General features: G+C 43.1%; 3 protein-coding genes across 12 annotated transcripts in view; 2 read left to right on the top strand and 1 right to left on the bottom strand.

Annotated features, from left to right (window-relative positions):
• LOC135487625 (protein dopey-1-like) overlaps window positions 1-5,130 on the top strand; it is a 38,565-nt gene extending 33,435 nt beyond the window's left edge. For all 7 annotated transcript variants that reach the window (XM_064771609.1, XM_064771613.1, XM_064771608.1 and 4 more), the window contains 3 exons: window positions 1,112-1,273; window positions 1,455-1,566; window positions 1,797-5,130. In XM_064771609.1, coding sequence (XP_064627679.1) covers window positions 1,112-1,273; window positions 1,455-1,566; window positions 1,797-2,114 — 592 coding nt within the window. In that variant the 3' untranslated portion in view covers window positions 2,115-5,130. The remainder of the gene's footprint in view (window positions 1-1,111; window positions 1,274-1,454; window positions 1,567-1,796) is intronic.
• Window positions 5,131-7,217: 2,087 nt separating this feature from the next.
• On the top strand, window positions 7,218-11,035 carry LOC135487645 (PEST proteolytic signal-containing nuclear protein-like). Its single transcript, XM_064771673.1, has 5 exons — window positions 7,218-7,272; window positions 7,914-8,239; window positions 8,585-8,665; window positions 8,923-8,978; window positions 9,302-11,035. The coding sequence occupies exons 1-5, from the start codon at window positions 7,224-7,226 to the stop codon at window positions 9,408-9,410; spliced, it is 621 nt and encodes a 206-aa protein (XP_064627743.1). The 5' UTR covers window positions 7,218-7,223; the 3' UTR covers window positions 9,411-11,035.
• A 1,211-nt stretch (window positions 11,036-12,246) lies between these two features.
• LOC135487638 (reticulon-4-interacting protein 1 homolog, mitochondrial-like) lies at window positions 12,247-19,807 on the bottom strand. 4 transcript variants are annotated; one of them, XM_064771656.1, is made up of 9 exons: window positions 19,681-19,807; window positions 17,652-17,910; window positions 17,135-17,286; window positions 16,683-16,882; window positions 16,132-16,317; window positions 15,372-15,558; window positions 15,114-15,206; window positions 14,635-14,744; window positions 12,247-12,981 (listed from the first exon to the last, which is right to left on the bottom strand). In XM_064771656.1, the coding sequence occupies exons 2-9, from the start codon at window positions 17,905-17,907 to the stop codon at window positions 12,975-12,977; spliced, it is 1,191 nt and encodes a 396-aa protein (XP_064627726.1). In that variant the 5' UTR covers window positions 17,908-17,910; window positions 19,681-19,807; the 3' UTR covers window positions 12,247-12,974. The 4 variants fall into 4 exon arrangements, with proteins under 4 accessions (XP_064627726.1, XP_064627727.1, XP_064627725.1 ...); XM_064771657.1 differs by lacking the exon at window positions 19,681-19,807 and adding an exon at window positions 19,343-19,392; XM_064771655.1 differs by lacking the exon at window positions 19,681-19,807 and adding an exon at window positions 18,259-18,335.
• Between the last annotated feature and the right edge of the window lie 237 nt (window positions 19,808-20,044).

The raw sequence follows: 20,044 nt of genomic DNA, 5'->3' as shown, positions 1-20,044 counted from the left end.
AGCGTGTCGACAGTAGGCTGTAGCGTCCATTCCTCGCTTCCAGCTTCCATCCCATAGATAGTTAGCCGACCGTCCTACAGGAGAATATTAGAAACCGGATAGTATGAAATTTTGGGAGGTCATTTGCAGTGGAATCAATGAATACCATTTCTCTTTTGATTTCAAGAATATTTGAGGTTCGATGGTTGCGTTGATTTTTACTGATATTTTTTCTCTATAAACATTTCTTTCTTCAGGTGTTGATTTATTTCATCTGTTTCAATTCATTTATCAACAATATGTGTATGTGTTATCATTCGCAGAGTTGGATGTTTCTATTTTCAAATTGTTTATTTCACATCATAAACATGTCATTCTTCGGTGGATTCTCCTAATTATATGATTATTTAACTCCTTACACTCATATGTGAATGTATTTCATTTGAATAGACAATATACATGTATGTGATCTCTATCTTCATATGATCATATTGATATGTATGAATATCAGAAATCTATCACCATTGATTGTTCAACTTGTTCTGTCCAGGTTTGACTGGCCAGCTGAGAATCCCCAAAGGTCAGTTTGAAACTGGGCTGCCTTTAGAGCTAATGTAGCACATTGTGACAACAAGCTTTGCAGGTGTTGGACATGGACATAATCACCAGAGAAAGAAGTTCTTTCAAACAATCTTGCTTACCTGGGTAGTACAGAGTGGTTATGTGACGTCATCACCTGCCATGCTGGAGGGATAGACAAAAGAAATCCAGCCCAAATGACCGTGACAGCATTTGATTCAGTTAAGTCAGGCTTGACAAATCATTGTTCTTCCCTCCAACATGGCTGACCGTGAAAACACTCTTTAGGTTTCTGATTGGGAAAGGGTAACAAAGTAGTGAAGTTAACAATAGGTAGTGTTATTGGAAGAATTAATTGACTCAAGGGCATTGCTGAGTTCAAGAGGGAGCATGGTCATGCCATTGTATTCAAAAGAAATTCCCCTGGTCCATCACATTGATTTACCTGTTGTTTAGTTCACTGCTATAAAGTTAGTATAGAAATGATTTGAGGTATGTGATGCCTCTGTCCATTTCACTTCACCCCAGCTGACCCTGACTTGTCATATTTCAGGATGCAGTTACAGCGTATCGCCGCCCTCGATGCAAGCTGGGCCTACAACAATGGTTTAAACGCCCACAACAACCCGGCCTGGTTGAAACTCTACCTCTCAGCCTGTAAACTCCTTGACCTAGCTCTAGTCATGCCAGCTGATGCACTGCCACAGTTTCAGTTGTAAGTACTCCTCTGCCTCTAGTTCGTCTCGTAGATTCGGCTTGCCTTTTGAGAGTGAAAGTCGACGTTCCGTATAACTCTTATTTCAAGCCACTGCTTTATTCAGATTTTAAAACCTGTTCCCTTTTCTCATGCGTTGATGGCCAATGTTTTCAATTTCCTTTGTGTCATTTTCGATTAGGTACCGTTGGGCTTTCATAGGTGACACTAGCGATGAGGGTAAGAGGAAGAAATCAGAGGAGCCGTCATTCATCCCTCACTGCATCAGGATCGCTCGCCTTCTCAATAAAAGGGTAAGTGATGTTCAGCCTGCCATGCTACATACCTCCTTCTCATTTCTGTTGGTCTTCTTTCTATCATGGATGGTTCATTCAGGTTCAGTTTAGAGGACGTTGTAGTTCTACTTGTCAAATTTGGCAAACAAGTGTTTGTGAGGTATCAAAGCTACCACTTAACATGTCATGGCTCGGGGGGGGGGGGGGGGTGTTTATATTTATGTCTTTATCGATATCTTCCTCTCCAGGTTGAACATGATCCTCCTGTCATTAACCGACCGACGGGATACCCCATGTTGACCGTCTCAAACATCAGGACGCTCGACGACCTTCACGGCTTCTTCAACACACTCTACCAGGCTGACCTATCAGAAAAGAGCATCCCTGCCAGCAGCCAATCAGATCTAAGACCAAGCATGTCGGCAATGCACAAGTCAAAGTCAGCACCAGAAATAACCGATTTGGCTTCGAATGACGCGTTATACGAAACTAAGGCAAAGACATGGAAAGACTATGTTGAGGAAATCATTGAGCGAGACTTTCTTGATCCTGTGCCAAAGAACTAAAGCATCGGCATTACTGATTCATCTAACCACTAGTATGCTCACGCTGTGCTTTCAGTTGTTAACAAATGAGAAATATTCCTCTCTTGTTTGATTGTTGGTGTTGTCTCTGTGGTGCCTATGCTCTATGAATCATATTAACACTAGTGAGCAGTTCTGTTAAGGAAGCTTTCTGCTTGGGCCTCAACATCTAGTCAAAGACTGCATTTCACATTGTTTGAGAGGAGCGCTTGAAGCCTCAGATCCTGTGATGTCACAGGATAGGTTACATGCTCAGGTAACTGAGCATTCTGTGATGGGGTGTGGGGGGGGCGGACATTATGAGTGCTGCCTTGAGGCTTTTAGCGATTTGGTTTGGGGTGAATTTTCTTATAAACATGTAATTGTCAAGTCGGGGTACATTTCCCAAAATACAAGCTGAGCTTGACCTTATCTTGAGTTGACAAGGACATTTGTAAATATATAGCGTGTAGTCAGGGAGAGAAGTCCTCTGTATGTCACAGACTCTCTATGCCTTATTTTTGTGTCTGGGAATGCGGTTCGTTAAGTTTCAAAGAAAACTCAGTAATAAATTACCCTCAAAACACCTTCACTTCTGTAAATAAACCGGTCATCTTGTATATTTATTTGATTTACATCTATTAACTTTCCTACAATCAAAATGTAAATAAACTTTTGGCTGCAGTCTTTTACTTGGAATGAGTTCCATATGACACTGTCAAATGGTGGTCAGGGCAGCAAATTGCTTGTCTCATCTATATTTTTTATTGTCGCTTATTTTTGGGTGCAAAATGTTTTGAAATTGGATTCTTTTGCTGTAAGAGATTGCAAATGGTTTTAGGTATTCAATAAACGTCATCTCGGCTCCCTGAAAATCATTCGAGTTGGAAAACCTGTAATGGCGTGCAAGTGTTTGGTTCTGTCATCAACATAAATGTGCTTTTGATCATAAGTTAGGCATCCAGTTTAGTTGGTAAAAGACAATTATTTATTGGAAAGAAGTCGATATATACTAGGGTGAAAAATAACAAATTCACCTATTTAAGGAAGGCTTGGGGCCAAAGCCATGAGTCAGTTTCCTATAATGGCTGTGTCATACGTGTACTTGTAATTGCACATTTGTTTTGTATTATAATCTTACGTATAAATTACATGTTCAAGAAAAGCATTTGAACATGTTTTGCATAAATCTGTTTTATCTCTGCATGAGGCTATTTATTTCTGTTAGATCTTATGAACCGTTAAACAATTGAAAATAATTTGGTTTGGTTGCAGCCTGGGGATCAGAATGCACAAATCCGAATGAAAGGAGCAGTAAAAGTTCTGTGCGCTGTGCACATTGATGTGCTGTGCACATTGATGCGCTGTGCACATTGATGCGCTGTGCACATTGATGCGCTGTGCACATTGATGCGCTGTGCACCTTGATGCGCTGTGCACCTTGATGCGCTGTGCACCTTGATGCGCTGTGCACCTTGATGCGCTGTGCACATTGATGCGCTGTGCACATTGATGCGCTGTGCACATTGGTGCGCTGTGCACATTGATACATTGAATTGTTTTTTATTTCAGTTCCTCGGTGGAAATAGTAGATTTTCATGGCAACAAGTTCTAGCCTTTTTTGTGTTAATCATGTCTTCTTCAGTATTTATTACTGTTTAAAAAGCAATAAATTCAATTAAAATCTGTGATTCTTTGACAAAAACAAACTGAAATAAGATTGGCAGTTTTATACAAAGAAAGGGCAAGATGATGTCAAAATCCAATATTTCATTTCATTCCAAGAAAACGCCTCAAAGTTGCCAAGGAACATTATAACCTACACAACGCATCTGTTGTTTGTACCAGAGCGACCTACACAACGCATCTGTACAGTTTGTACCAGAGCGACCTGCACAACGCATCTGTACAGTTTGTACCAGAGCGACCTACACAACGCATCTGTAGTTTGTACCAGAGCGACCTACACAACGCATCTGTACAGTTTGTACCAGAGCGACCTACACAACGCATCTGTACAGTTTGTACCAGAGCGACCTACACAACGCATCTGTACAGTTTGTACCAGAGCGACCTGCACAACCCATCTGTACAGTTTGTACCAGAGCGACCTGCACAACCCATCTGTACAGTTTGTACCAGAGCACACAAAGGTTCATTGGTTCCTACATAAAGTAGTCGTTACTAGTAAAGTAATCGTGGTGTTTTCTTCATTGTGTGGGAACAAGTTGTTCTCTTTTGTTACCTGTAATCAGTTTTAGTTGTGATTTTGATGTGTCAAACATGCCAAATATTCCTGTAAACATTAAGTAGTGTTAATAAGAGTGTTCCTGTGCCTGATTAGTAAGTAGTCCTGGTTTCTACAGCAATGTTTCTGGATCAAGTTGGGGAATAAATGTATTGAGCACTTTCAGAGTTGCTATATAAGAACTTCAGTTCATGTTTTCATTAGAGGTTGTTTGAAATGCTTGGTGTTAATGGCGTCTTGGTGATATAAACATTTCTTTCTAATGAGGTCTACATTCACTTGGTCGATGTTGTTATGAATGTCTGGGCTCCATGTGATTTAATCATTGCTTTTCAATGATCTTCTGTAGGAAAAAGTGATTATGTAAGGAATATGAAACCATATTACTGGCGAGTTTCAGCAAATCAAAAGTAGCTCGCATATGTGGAAATCATTATAACATGGTAGCAATTTTCAGCTTCACCGTAAGTCTGTACAACTGGTGACTTGCTTATCTATAGAGTGGACTGTAAATCCACCGATCACTAGCTTACTCTTGCACTGTGCAAGCAACTGCTATCTGGGAGCTTATCTATAGAGTGGACTGTAAATCCACCGATCACTGGCTTACTCTTGCACTGTGCAAGCAACTGCTATCTGGGAGCTTATTTATAGAGTGGACTGTAAATCCACCGATCACTGGCTTACTCTTGCACTGTGCAAGCAACTGCTATCTGGGAGTGGGTCAATCGTCTTTCAACGAGAAAATAAAATTCTATATTTTTCTCAAGATCACGTGTTCTCATCATTTCTTCTTCAGTGTTGATAATGTGTGTTGTGATGGTTTACTTGCGCATGTATTGACACTCGCTGGTGCACCTGGAGCTCTCTAACAGAACTCTCGCACAGCCGTCTTCGCCACTGGAAAACAGACAATCTGTCTGGAAGAAGAACTGGTGTAAGTCTTCTTGAGCATTGAGAATTTCAAGATGGATGCTCGTCAGTCCATGTTTGGTAATGTAGTTGGCTGCTCCCAAGGAGTTCTGCCATGGGGCCCTCAGTGGTGTCCTTTGGCCAGTATCAAGGTTGTGGCGAGTAAATTCTTAGGTCGCCATAGTCTGGTTACCCCATGTCACAATCACCCTGAAGACAGTCACAACCCTCGACGTGACACTGCAAATTGTATTTTGCTTAAGCATTGACTCATCCTGAGCGATTTGGCCAGATGTTCTACAGGACCAGCAACTGACCAATCTTGACCCGAGATCAAGACATCTTGACCTGGCCACAGAGAAGACAGGTCATCACCCTGTCTGTCACTGGGATAGATTGTGATGTGAGACACTGAGACGTACACCACGCACCATACCTCCAATCTGAGACATCAAGCACCCAAGTACTCGACAACGAGACCTGGTCATAGAAAAGACGGTGCACCAGCCTGGTTGTAACTAGGACAAAGTTATAGCCTGGCTCGAATGGAAGGAGGGTAAAACGGCCCAGCCCCAGGGCAAGGCCAAAAATGCAGAGAGAAGACAAGTCACCACCTAGGCTGTCACTAGGATTAGGTTTCAACCAAGCCTGATAACTCTAAGGCTGAACTGATCACAGCAGTACTATAGTAGCATCGAGGAAGGACAGAACTTAGTGTGACTGTCTCACAGTCATTGAACCACGCCACTGAATTGTGCCACGCCCACTATGTTTACATTTTAAGGTCTCATTAGGCACCTATTCCATAGAGCTATACCCTATACTATACTATACGCGAACAATAGTTTCATGGTCATGCACCCTTTGTGAAGCCATTGTTCGCGTATAGTGTAGTATACCGTATACCTCTATGGAATAGGTGTCTGCTCTATGGAATAGGTGCCTGCGGCACCTATTCCATAGAGCTATACCCTATACTATACTATACGCGAACAATAGTTTCATGGTCATGCACCCTTTGTGAAGCCATTGTTCGCGTATAGTGTAGTATACCGTATACCTCTATGGAATAGGTGCCTTAGGCACCTATTCCATAGAGCTATACCCTATACTATACTATACGCGAACAATAGTTTCATGGTCATGCACCCTTTGTGAAGCCATTGTTCGCGTATAGTGTAGTATACCGTATACCTCTATGGAATAGGTGCCTTAGGGACCGTAGTTCCTAAAAGATCATTGATTTCTTGGTCCTCACAGTACGCCAGTGTTGATTCAGCAGTTGTTTTGGCAAAGACACGGTTTTTTTTGAGTTTCTGAAACCTGGAGCGCTACTCAATAGGCGGCTAACAAGAAACTACGCAATTTACTATTGTTGCCGGCGTATGTGTACACTGAAGTTGGGATGTGCGTCGGCCCCGTGTTGATATGCCGTCCAGATCCAGTTGGTGCGTTTTTCGCCGATTTGTGCAAAATTCAACATAATCTCAAAAGTTCAATGGTTGACCCTCGATTTTTTTTTTATTTTTGTGTAGCATAAGCAACTGTCTTTCACGGGAGAATGGTCACTGTAAGAATTATTTGGAAGAAATGTATAATATTTGGGGTTTTTCGTGATTGTCCGGCCCAATTGGCAATATTGCCATTATGGGATGGTGAAGAGAGCTAGGAGAAAAATGTGACGCTTATGATTTATTTAAAAAAATAAAATGCCCGATTTAACATCCTGCAGAATCAGGGGAATTGGGCGTTTCCAGTGATATACGACACAAATGGGTTGTCCTCATGCAATCACTTTGGAAACGCATTTTAAAATATATGTTACGTCCTGTTAGCGGGACACGTCATCATCGCGTACATTTGGGAAAAACTCCATAACGAGACCTAAAGTAGCCACGTGGTTTTCACGACGGGTGTATAGCACACCTACTTTTCCTCAGAACGAGGTCAACATGGCGGATGATGGATCAGTTTTTCAGAATTCTTCTCATCAAAAACAAGGTTTCTAATCACATCAGAGTTTCAAATTATTGATCAGTCAGTCCATCACCTATATATTAAAATCTAAACTTCAATTTCATATGCGGAAATCATATGTTGTTTGCTTGGTCTGGGTAGAAAATTGCCACTTTCAACAAAAACTCTCCCACTAAAATTTTCTGAATGACAGAATGAATGAGAAAAATACATGCGGAATCAACATTACCCACATGCTCGCCCTCAGGTAGGTGGAAGCTAAATGAAATGTACATCACTTGGTATGGACTAATGGCCCCCAAGTCCTGGATCAAGGCCATATCTACCTATCATACCAACCAGTGTTCCATTTCATTCACCCTGCACCTGGCCTGAGTGAGGTGGCTGTGTGTGGCAAGTTTGGAGACAAATCAGTTATTATCTCAATGAGCTAAAATCTTAACTTCCTGGTAATGTTCTGCATTGACATGTTCAGATTGGATCGAGTGGTTGTTTCTTTTGATTTTTCACACATTTCCTTTCCCCCACAAAGTCCTTATTCTGTTCTTATTTTAAAAGGGCGCTGGTCAACCATTGAATTGACATTGGCGATAAGTCGAGTAAAGAAGGGGTGGTTTTCCATTTAGTACTAGTATTATGAAGGTTTTTGGATCTTCATTGAGCAGGCTACAACAAGAATGCAGACGACCAGTGGGGGGCAGTTTACAAGCAGCAGTCATCATGGAGCAAAGTGGACGAGACAGACAACACTCACGACCAGTTGACCTACACAGAGGCTGCTCTCACGGAGCGGGGAACAAAACGACGGTCAAAAGAGCATGAGGAGGATCAGCCAGAGAAGAAGAAAGCATCAGTCGGCTTTTCCATTGGGCAGAAGCCATCGAATTTGAATGTGTCATCTGGAGCAACCAGTGGGGGATCGTTGTCGTTAATGGTTAAAAAGTCACCAGTGACTCCAGTGTCCCCAATCAAAATGTCACTGGGAACTCAGGCAAGTCTTGCTTACACTTTTGATAGTTTGGAGTTAATGGTCAGATATGAACTAGGTTTGTATCATCTGACTTCACGGTTTAACCCGATCTATCCGGAAACTCAAGTAGACCTAGGATGAGCTGCTCAACCACCGCCGCAATTGGAGCATTTCAATAACCATTAGTACAACTGGATGGAGTAAGCCAACTCAGACAAAGCTACCTGCCTAGAGTCTCATGATGACTGGGGTTTGAACCAGGGACCTCTTGATAGCTTGTCTGGTCTGAGCCACCGGACGACAACAGGCTACTCTGAACTGTCATTTAATAGATCACCTATGTGAATCCATGACAACTTCTTTCAGAAACCAAAGAGTGAGCCAGTCCCTCTCAAGAAGAAGTCAAGTGCTGCGGTAGCTCAAGCCTTTGCTGAATCATCTGATGAAGTGAGTGAGGTGGTTTTACTTGTAGCTTTTACACAGGAGTTCTTTTTATGTCCCAGTTATTGGAACCTCTGACTGATGAAGGACTTCCATGGAAGCAACGGAGATCTTTACTCCACAAAATGTTGCCAAGGTCACTATCAAGCAGATCAGACCAGCTGTTTAATAACCCATGTAGATGGTGGTGGAGGGTAGCAAAAAGTTGTAGCTGGAAACTTCTTTAGTGTGTAGGTGGTGTCTTATTTTGTAACCTTTTTCAGAGTGACCCAGAAGAAATGCCACCAGAGGCCAAAATGAGGATGCGGAATATAGGAAGGTGAGGCAATGAATGCTTGCAGTTTGATCTTCCATGGAATCAGTAGATTCGTTGATCAGAAGTGATATAAAACATGAATTAATCAAAGCATCCCAATTATTGCCAGCTTCGTTGTCTGAGATGCTCCTGGAATGTGACCCAAGCAGGCTCTGTCCGCTGTGGCAGAATATTCACTGGTGTTTGCTATTCATCAGTTCTGTTATTCATTTGGCTCTCCATGGCAGCGTTATGAACCAGCCCACCAAGGATTCCCCCTGTTTTGTACGTCATGGAACCCAAGTTCACACATTGGTTGTGCTTTGAGAATACTGTCTATATTTCAGAGACACACCGACCGCGGCTGGACCGAACTCTTACGGCAAGGGCAGGCTTGGTTTCTGTGACAGACAGAAGATAATAGAACGACAACTGAAGAAGGTTGTCGACAAGTGATGTTTGAGTTTTTAGATTCTAACATTAGTTTAAATTATTCATTGAACATTTTACTGCCATTATATTGTAAATATAGTTCAGTCTGTTCTCATTGAATGAGATTTTGAATGGTTTCCTTAGCAATGGTGTGTGTGTTGCCTGGCAACAATACTCCCAACTTAGTTGTTGCTAAGCAACTATAAGTGTGCATTTTGGTGGTAATCTTGGTAACATGTAACTGGTGCTTGGCAACACACAGATTGTTGCTGCTGTCTGCAGTTCAGGCTGGCTTATGGTACAGGGTAACATTTGTCGGAGTTGAGAAGTCATTTCAAGACAGCATCTGGTTAGAATAATTGGATAATGCCCATCAATCAATCTTACCTATGGTAGGTCTCTCATAGGCCTATTTGGTAACCATTGAACCAAACATTTCTGTGCGGTTTTCTTGTGAATTAGAATGAAGTTTCATTTGTTGTGTTTTATATTATATTCCTATTAGAATGGATTGAGATCTTTTTATTGTGAATGTTTCCACGAACGGATAGACAGAAACCAAGTTGGCATACCTTGCGCACATCGTGGTTGGTATCGTACAAGCTTGGCCTTGACATCAAGCAGTGGTACTACAGTGCAACTTCTACATAACAAACCCCTCCGTTACATTTTGCTTGGATCTCTAGGAGTTTGTTATGGCGAGAGTGTACTGTGCATGCACCAGCTTCTTGGCGCTGTGACAATTCTTGATGATGCGACATAATAGCCTGAGATGCAGTATCTGTTTGTAAAACAGCCTGGATGCCACAGATCATGATAAAATCATGCAGCTTGGCTTTTGTTTTCATGCATGCAGTTCTTTTATGATTAGTTCAGAGGTTAAAATGTGCATAATTTCTTCATATGGGTAACAAAATACCAGAAGTTTACAGTTATATATGCTAGTATTATGATATTTAATGTTGGATATGTTATCTCCTCTGCTTTTCTCGCAGTGAAATCATTGATGTTATGTATTATGAAGGACTGCCAATATTGGGTGAATTGTGGCATAATGTAGAAAGACCAGGAGACTCCGGGGAAACCTACGTTGTCAAGAGGGAGCTGACCTCTGTTGATGTGGCTCATTCAATCGACTAGGTGGCGCGGCCCTCATGTAGCTTTTCAGGCCTCATGAGGAGATCAGTTTTAATACCAGAAAAACAAAGCAATGAAAATAACACTGGGAAAAACCAATCACGTCTTGCAAGATTCAATGTCTTTGCTGGCTCAGTACCACAAGGTCATCAGCCGTTGGAATTGTCAATGTAATATTCGCACTGGCCTTGAGAAGGTACATGCCTGACTGCGCCATCTGTAAAGATTAATCGAAAGTCTGCCACCCCATTGAGGAAATGCACCGAATCAGACCTGAACCCACGACCGGCACCGATATTACTTTTCAAAATCAGAGTTGTTGCTTTGCCACTCTTGACAGCCCATCTATGCAGGTTGTACATAACTATGTATACATTAGTGATCAACTGGATGCAGTCACAATCAAGACCCTTGAAATGAAAGTGTCACATACACTATTGTACTATTCAGTCATTTTATCTATTCTTCGTTCTGAATCTCATTGGAGTGCGACAAGATTGATTGTTGTAAATAAAATTGTCTATAAATATCCTGGTTGTTCTTCCTTCAGACTGGAGAGGGAACAATCCCATCATTAAAAGTGCCGTGTGCCACAGACACGACCAAACAGCGACACCGTCAAGATATGTAGGGCTACGCAAGCATCATCAGTACCCTCCAAATACAGGTACTGACCTTCCCCTTGTAATGGCTCTAGGACAGTCCTCGACTTTTGGCCTGAATTTAAAGTTGTTGAAGAAGACCACCTGAAGTTCACTCCAGATTGGCTTGAACATGGCATTAGCAAGTTCTGACTGATGTAAATGTATAGTTGCCTGCATAACCAGTTCCCAATTCACATATCCCAGTAATACACCAACGGAAATCCAATGTGTTATGCATGGAACTGGCGGATGCCTTGGAACTGCATGTCTAGTCAAAATATGCCGAGTGCATGCACTATTGCTACGTGTACTAATACACATGTATATGACTCGAGATAATCCATGGATTAAGTCACAACCACGTCACCTACAGGGGCATGTAATGTCCGTCGGTGAAGAACCCAAACATCAGTCAGATTGGCTACATCAAGGAGCACTGAAGAAGACAAAGCTAGCACAGGAGCTGTCAGAAGACAAGACTTTCTGGCCAGATTGAAGTGAACGTTTGAGTCAGGGACAATATCACAAGGAGTTTTTATTGAATGACTTTATCAAGGGCAGTTCAGGAGTGCAGACCCCATGTTACTGTCAGACTACCCAAGAGGTTCACATGGGGTGGAACAAAACAAAGAAGACGTTTTCTTATCTCATGGAGAGAGGTAGCAAACTGCCCCGGTGGAGACCCGGATAGTGCTGAAGCGCTCTGGTACAGACCACGGTCTATTAAAAGAGGTAGCAAACTGCCCCGGTGGAGACCCGGATAGTGCTGAAGCGCTCTGGTACAGACCACGGTCTATTAAAAGAGGTAGCAAACTGCCCCGGTGGAGACCCGGATAGTGCTGAAGCGCTTTGGTACAGACCACGGTCTATTAAGAGGTAGCAAACTGCCCCGGTGGAGACCCAGATAGTGCTGAAGCGCTCTGGTACAGACCACGGTCTATTAAAAGCGCTTTATAAAATCCACCTTAATTATCATTATTTGATCATCTTCTCTGCAACACCAAAACTTACCTCCTGGCAGTTGGAATCCATTTTCCTCTCAGTTGCCTGAACACATCAAGAAGGCCAACAACATCACAGTAGTTTCGATACATCACCATAGGTTTTATTTGCAGTGAGCATTTGATTTATACATTTACAAATTTGCCATTCTGATAAATAAGCAAGCATTTTCAGTCAAACTGAACATCTAATCATATACATTTATTGTATAACTGTGAAACATATCACAAGCTGTCCAGGGAGCACAACTGTTGTCCCGACACACACACTGCTGGCTCAGTCACAACAGCACAACTGTTGTCCCGACATACACACTGCTGGCTCAGTCACAACAGCACAACTGTTGTCCCGACATACACACTGCTGGCTCAGTCACAACAGCACAACTGTTGTCCCGACATACACACTGCTGGCTCAGTCACAACAGCACAACTGTTGTCCAGACACACACACTGCTGGCTCAGTCACAACAGCACAACTGTCCCGGCAGCAAAAAAGATTGCCAACAGGACTTCAACGAGTATGCCTAACAGTTCTTGCAGGCAGTGCAATTACAGCAAACATTGCTTCAGTCTGCCAAATCATCTAGAAGGCCTATGAGCAACAAAATGAATTCCATATATCAATTCTCTGCAAAAGCACCTAATAAGTTCTTGAATATCAATATGACTTCTTTGTCACTTTGAATTATACAATACAAACACGACATCCTGTATTCAAAGGACATAAATAGCACCTTCAACTCTTTTACCTGCCATACCTTCCTTTGCAGCAAATGGACACACAACACATAGTACTGGTTACGTTATTCACTGGAAAGAAGAAAAACACCATCAGCATCTACACACAAAATTAGTATCTACAGTTGAAATATTAAAAAAAGTTCCGGCCTCACACGTACCATCATCGTGTACGATGAAAATAGAATTTATGACAGTGGACTGCATGCCTTGGATGAATAGAGCCGCACTCTATGCCTGGCTGTCCCGATGACACCACTCCAAGCAAGGAGTGTTACGCACTGCAGCACATACAGGGCCGCTCTCTGTCTGTGCCATACTGTCCCGATGACACCACTCCAAGCAAGGAGTGTTACGCACTGCAGCACATACAGGGCCGCTCTCTGTCTGTGCCATACTGTCCCGATGACACCACTCCAAGCAAGGAGTGTTACGCACTGCAGCACATACAGGGCCGCTCTCTGTCTGTGCCATACTGTCCCGATGACACCACTCCAAGCAAGGAGTGTTACGCACTGCAGCACATACAGGGCCGCTCTCTGTCTGTGCCATACTGTCCCGATGACACCACTCCAAGCAAGGAGTGTTACGCACTGCAGCACATACAGGGCCGCTCTCTGTCTGTGCCATACTGTCCCGATGACACCACTCCAAGCAAGGAGTGTTACGCACTGCAGCACATACAGGGCCGCTCTCTGTCTGTGCCATACTGTCCCGATGACACCACTCCAAGCAAGGAGTGTTACGCACTGCAGCACATACAGGGCCGCTCTCTGTCTGTGCCATACTGTCCCGATGACACCACTCCAAGCAAGGAGTGTTACGCACTGCAGCACATACAGGGCCGCTCTCTGTCTGTGCCATACTGTCCCGATGACACCACTCCAAGCAAGGAGTGTTACGCACTGCAGCACATACAGGGCCGCTCTCTGTCTGTGCCATACTGTCCCGATGACACCACTCCAAGCAAGGAGTGTTACGCACTGCAGCACATACAGGGCCGCTCTCTGTCTGTGCCATACTGTCCCGATGACACCACTCCAAGCAAGGAGTGTTACGCACTGCAGCACATACAGGGCCGCTCTCTGTCTGTGCCATACTGTCCCGATGACACCACTCCAAGCAAGGAGTGTTACACACTGCAGCACATACATGTAGCATTCACACTGGAGACGAAGGCTGATCCAACGTTTCATTTCATTGGTGAAATTTCTGGCAGTCAAGTCATACCATGTACTGGTAGTTTGCTCCCCGAAGTGTTGTTTTTCTTCAACACTGACAATATATTGCACTTTTTACATTAGAAACCACTGAAGGGGGGATACAGCCATGCATGCAGAGAAGCATTGCAGATGAATTGAACAGCAATGCCACTTTAGCCAGTCCCATCAGAATTGTATGGCGACTGATCTTGTGGGCATGGCGAAGGTTGTTAATGATAGTGCAGCAGGTACACAGCAATAGGGATGGTGAATAAAACTTCAAGTCACTTACCTACAGTGATTACTAAAGATAACAATAACTAGAACTGGCAGATGATTTTTGTAGCACATGCTGGCAAAGAAGCCACCAACACACACACTGGTCCTATAGGTCGCCTGATGGGAAAATCAAGAAGTGACAAAAGTCAATCACACACACAATCACCATTACACCATTTCTTACTTATGACGCAAAAAAACGTCATTGGCTTTTTTGGGGGCAAAGTCAATGATGTAAGTTTACTTTGATTTCACATCGATCACCGTCTTCCCTCTTAAATGGCGTAGTTCTAGTTTCTTATAAGCGTCTTTGATGTGCTGGAACGGGAATACACCCTCCACAACTGGCTTTATCTGAAGGGAGAAAGTGAGAACTGCAATGAGCCTGCGTAGGCCATGCACAATCATCAATTGAGCTATTGAGTTATGAAGTCCACAAATGAATGAGGGGAAACTTCGACTGGTACATGTAACTGATAAACTTGTGAAGGTCCTTGTCGTGTAACAATTGATGCACAAGAGCTCTCGCCAGTGCCAAAGAATTTTGTGCTCAGCCCATCAAGAGTGACGCCCACAGAGTTAGAGTCCTTGTGTTGTCTTGAACTAGACACTGGTGCGGTTGCAGGAGAAGCTTGAGGTGATTGAGGGATTCAATACAAAAGTGGTGGATAGCGTTTCATTGGGTATTTGAGAATTACATAGATTTTAAACACTGTTACATACTTTCTGTTCATCGACCAGTTTGGTCAACTCCCTCAGCCTCCTCACGTTTGGAGTAAAGAACGACCACCGCACATGGACACCGGTCTTAAACCCCTGAAATGGCAAGATCAACATTTGATAACCAATACCGATGTATGTCCATGTGTTGTCTGATCCATACCATATCCAGATCTGATCGCACATTCTCAAATTGGCAGCACAGACCAGCAGGACATCTGATGTGTCGTCAAAGTGGATAAAGCAATAATGACCACTGACCTGCAGTATATTCTGGCTTAGATCAAGACCTGACGATGCTAAGCCCATCACTGGTCCATAGCTGTCGAAGTTTCGCACCAGGGGAGTCACTGTTGTCACAAATACTGAGTTCTGCCATGGTTTTAGCACGTCGATGGCTATGTCTCTTGAATGTTTGTCACCAGTTGTGTCAAGCGCAAGATCGAACCTGAAATATTCATTCATTGTGTTCGTTTGCTGAAGATCAGAAGATCAAGCCTGAAGGAAGGTTAAAAATGTATCTTCATAATGCGGGACTATCATCAATAATATAGATCGAGCTTGAATTTTCCATTTTTAAAATCAGCCGTGAAGCAACTTCCGGATTGAAACTGAAGCTAAGTAGGAAACAGATCGCTGAATTGAATGTGAAAATGGGGAGCAAAGTTAGTCAATTATCATTGATGTTGATGTCACTAAACCTGAACCAGTTGACTGAAAGTTTGTCAGTTAGTAGTACACCCAGAACAGGCATGACAGAACAGGATGATGTGTGAAGCTGGTGAAGACCTGCAGCGAACACCCAATGTTGGTCCGGCACATGACCTGAGGATATGAGATCATAATATAAGAGAATTTATGATATCAGAATGGTGACCGACTGTTGTGCACATCGCCAACTAAACCTGAAACTGTTCATTTGAAGTTTGTCAGGTTACTTTTTATGATACAGAAATCCTTGAGGAATGACGGCGTCTCTTCTACTAACTTGAAGACAAACAAGAACTTAATGTTAACTGACCCTCGTATGCCCTTAAGATCAACAATCATGTCCTGCGATCTATAATCAAAAACATGATCAGCACCGAGATCTTTCACCATATCGACGGCATCTGTGCTACACGTGGCCGTCACTTCCACACCCCATGACTTCAAGAGCTGGACCGCTATGGATCCAACACCGCCTGATCCGCCGAGAACAAGTGCCCTGAAAGAGATGAGATGGTGACATATTTTAGGAAACACCCATTATAAGTTTGAGGAATTGGTACTGAACTGGAGGGATTAGTTGCCTCTCTTTCTTGTGCCATGGTGCTATGTCACCAATGAAATTTGGAGAATTTGTTTTTTTAACCGAAGAACTTCAAGGAGACATACATTTGAGAGCAACTGGCCAATATGAAGAGAAATCCCATTCTTGGAATGTGAAGAAAATATGTCAGATTTATTTCAACTACAAATGTCATTTTTGGTCGTCTTATGGTCATTTTTACTCATTTTGTCCATGGCAAAAACTAGAATCGAAGTCCTACTTGCTGGTGTCCCTCTTAGCTATGTTTGCTTCCTACATACCTAATGTTTTTCGATTCAGCGATCTCCCTTGTCAATCCTCCGTTCCTCTGGATGGCATTCCAAGCAGTCAAGCCAACGTATGGCATACTGGCAGCATGCACGTGGTCTAATGACTTTGGTTTCAAGGCACATTCAGTAGCTACGGTGACGGCATACTCGGCATGGGTTCCCTGGCGGTAGAGGTCCAAAGCTCCCCACACCTAGAAACGAAGGACAGTAAATGTCAAGTACTTTAAATTTAAGAACTCAATATTAAGTTGCAAAGAACAACTGATCATCTGTCACACCAACGACTGCTAGACAATTCATGTTGACGACCAAGACCCAATTGCCATATCTGCTCGTAAACTTATTTACTATTATACATAATGGTACACTACAGAAATATTTGCTGGAATGCTCCCCTTACATACAAGCTACAGTCAGAGGACGCACGATCAACTTGAACCTACCTCATCTCCAGGTTTAAAATTTCCAACTTTTTTTCCTGTCTCAATGACAACACCAGAGAAATCTCGGCCAAGCGTCAATGGGAACTCTGAGCCACGTTGGAACGAGCCGCACTGCTTCCTTCGGATGTTGATAACTTTACTGCCATAACCACCTGTCGAGGATGAATTGGCAACTTAAAATTGCCATTCGGACCTAGGCCCTGCAAGTGCCCACACCGCAGTAATCGAAGACAACATTGCGACAGATACATTGTATGAAGTGTACAAAAAGATGGGGAGTATAGACCGACTGTGCACACTCGTGTTTTTCTCAATGAACTGTCATAGCTTACAAGGCCAGGGCAACCAGCAATTCTTATTGAAGTTCACAAAAGATGAAGCAATGAAATAAGCAGCCAGCTCAGGTTTGCTAGAGAGCATGGCAGTGCCAGGCATTGAGTGCTATCTACCGATTACCATAAGGCTGAGTCGGAGAACTCAAGACCATGCCACTGCTCTAGTGCCTACGTTATCTCACCTCTCATAGCGACATCCACAGGGTTCATTGACGCCGCATGAACCTCGACGAGGACCTCGTACGGATCACGGATCACCGGAATCTTGCTCGTCTCGGACAACCTCAACACCTCATTGTCACCATATTCGTTGATCTCCCATTTTGCCATTGTACCAACGGAACGTGAACCAGACAAACATTTCGTCCAAGTTGAACGCAGCTTTCCAGGTCCTGCCCGTTGGCCGAGACATTTCAAACAGTGAACTGGACGGGACATGATCTAAAATGGAGAGCCGATATAAATGCTTATTCTAGTGCCCTTTTTACCTTTGTATGAATGAACAAACTCCATAATTGACCTGGTACTGGTGGAGGGTGCCATGTAATTATACTTGTCAAGTATAATTCCTCCAAGGTGTATGTTAACACAAATTTGAAAAAATTCACCTTTACTGGTTTAGGCCCAGGCCCATACCTAATAATACTAGTCTAATGCTACTTTACTAGGGCCTATAACTTCAAGATCAAGTCAAGATTATACACATCTACTCATCACCTAGAGAAAGCCAACTGACAACTATTTCAATATTTTATACAAAAATAGGCTAACGTTGCGGCTTTTGTTTACCTTGTCCTTGATAACATGTGCAATGTCACAGGAACCAGACTTGGCCGATATCAAAATCCTGTTGAGCTAAAAATAGCGGGCCTAATGGTAATGCGGGTAGTTGTAAAACAAGAAACACAGAAACGAAACAGAAACACAGAAACGAAACGCAGAAACCAGTCTTGTGGCGAATTCTGGTCTGCAAACTCCATCTTGTTGCCATGGTTGTGGCCGCGAACGCGGGTGTAACTAAAACTGGTATTCAGTCGGAATGGAAGGAGGAATGCTCATTTCCCAATACCCCTTTTAGCCTCATCAACGTGCGCGCAGATTGGCAGCATCCGGCCTGATCGTGCCAATACACTACATGTATGTACTACACGGCGTAAATAGAAAATAGTCCTTCGAATAGCGAGTCCTGTTCTTTTGTACATTCCATGGCCTGTGCACGACACTTGGCTGAACTTCCCTACTGCAACCTCATTAACATAAACAGATATTTAAAGGGACTATTTAAAGGCAGCAGCTGGGCAGGCAAGATTGAGTTACTCCAAGTCCAAGTCTGGTGCCCGCCCCCCCCCCACTTTACTCTATTCTAGTCGCCAAAATTGGTCTCTCACGTCTCACATAACGTCGAAATGATTCACCCATGTACTGGTACCGTACCTTGCATTTAGTGCTGCATCAGACGGGATTTGTAGGATGATCCTGGTACTTCATGTAAATTGAACACTACAAGGCAAGATGTTGCACTGCACCTTCATTTAAAATAACATGCTGTAGGAATCGTATCGAACCTACCAAAGTACTACACCACCACCTCAAAAGACTTCAACCATATCGTGCCCCCCTCCCCCAAGTTGCTCCATGTATCCCCTCAACAACTCTATTGCATTCCGGCTGGCCGCAACCCACCAACCTCAGATTTTACTTTTAAACGACAATAACAACGGATTGGGCAAGGAAAGTATCGGCGTGCCGCTTGATTCCAACTTTTATGAAAACCCGTTTGATTTTCGTTTCTGCGTTTCGTTTCTGCGTTTCTGTGTTTCTGTTTCGTTTCTGTGTTTCTTGTTTTACAACTACCCTGCGGGGACTTGCTCACCACGGAAAGTGCACAGAAGTCTGAGAAGAGACTGGTATTTTCCTCTAATAATCGTCAGAGCGGTATCAGGCTCTGACGGTTTACTACCCCTTCACAAACATCACGAAATATCTACGACATTTAAAATTTGAACAAGTAGCAATAGGGATAGAGCAGGCCTATCTATATCCATGTTAATCACTCGAGATTGAAGAACTAGTTTTGTGGCAGGGTACAATCCGACCTGATCACCACTGGCTAACACCATTGTACATGTAATGCACTACGGCCCTTTCCCTTTGATGAAAAAGGGCACACAAGTTGAGAACTCAATCGAAACAATCGGCAGAAACACACACCTTAAATTATAATCTATTTCGCCCTCGTAATCTTTAACACCTCTTTTTCCTTTATTCATCAGATTACGCGAGGAAAACCCAAATTAAGCGATAACTTCCAAGTTTTCAAAGTTTGAAAAGGTATGCAGTGTACGCGATAATGAGCTCGTAATGATATGCAGTGACGTCATAGCGCAGAGAGAATTACGCGGAAATGGGGGCGCGGCCAACTGACTGCGAGAGAAGTCAAAAGTGAGATCGACGTGATCGCACGTGGTCACTCTTGTGCAGGCAAGTTCGTCCTTGATTGAATGACACGTGACAAGTGTGAATACATTCAAATAACTTTCAAACTAATTAATATTCATATTCATCAATACTGCGA

The sequence above is a fragment of the Lineus longissimus genome, chromosome 5 (assembly GCF_910592395.1).
Source record: "Lineus longissimus chromosome 5, tnLinLong1.2, whole genome shotgun sequence".
NCBI classification, from domain to species: domain Eukaryota; kingdom Metazoa; phylum Nemertea; class Pilidiophora; order Heteronemertea; family Lineidae; genus Lineus; species Lineus longissimus.
The sequence above is the reverse complement of the archived record's forward strand: the minus strand, read 5'-3'. Positions and strand labels throughout refer to the sequence as shown.

Bases quoted from the DNA above. Each gene is read 5' to 3' on its own strand.
- LOC135487645 (XM_064771673.1), top strand. From the start codon at position 7,224: ATGGCGGATGATGGATCAGTTTTTCAGAATTCTTCTCATCAAAAACAA. The intron at 8,240-8,584 runs GCAAGTCTTGCT...AACTTCTTTCAG, and splicing joins AAATGTCACTGGGAACTCAG to AAACCAAAGAGTGAGCCAGT. The intron at 8,979-9,301 runs GTGAGGCAATGA...TCTATATTTCAG, and splicing joins AGGATGCGGAATATAGGAAG to AGACACACCGACCGCGGCTG.
- LOC135487638 (XM_064771656.1), bottom strand. From the start codon at position 17,907: ATGTCCCGTCCAGTTCACTGTTTGAAATGTCTCGGCCAACGGGCAGGA. The intron at 16,318-16,682 runs GTATGTAGGAAG...CATCTCTTTCAG, and splicing joins GCTGAATCGAAAAACATTAG to GGCACTTGTTCTCGGCGGAT. The intron at 14,745-15,113 runs GTATGTAACAGT...TTCTCCCTTCAG, and splicing joins AACTGGTCGATGAACAGAAA to ATAAAGCCAGTTGTGGAGGG.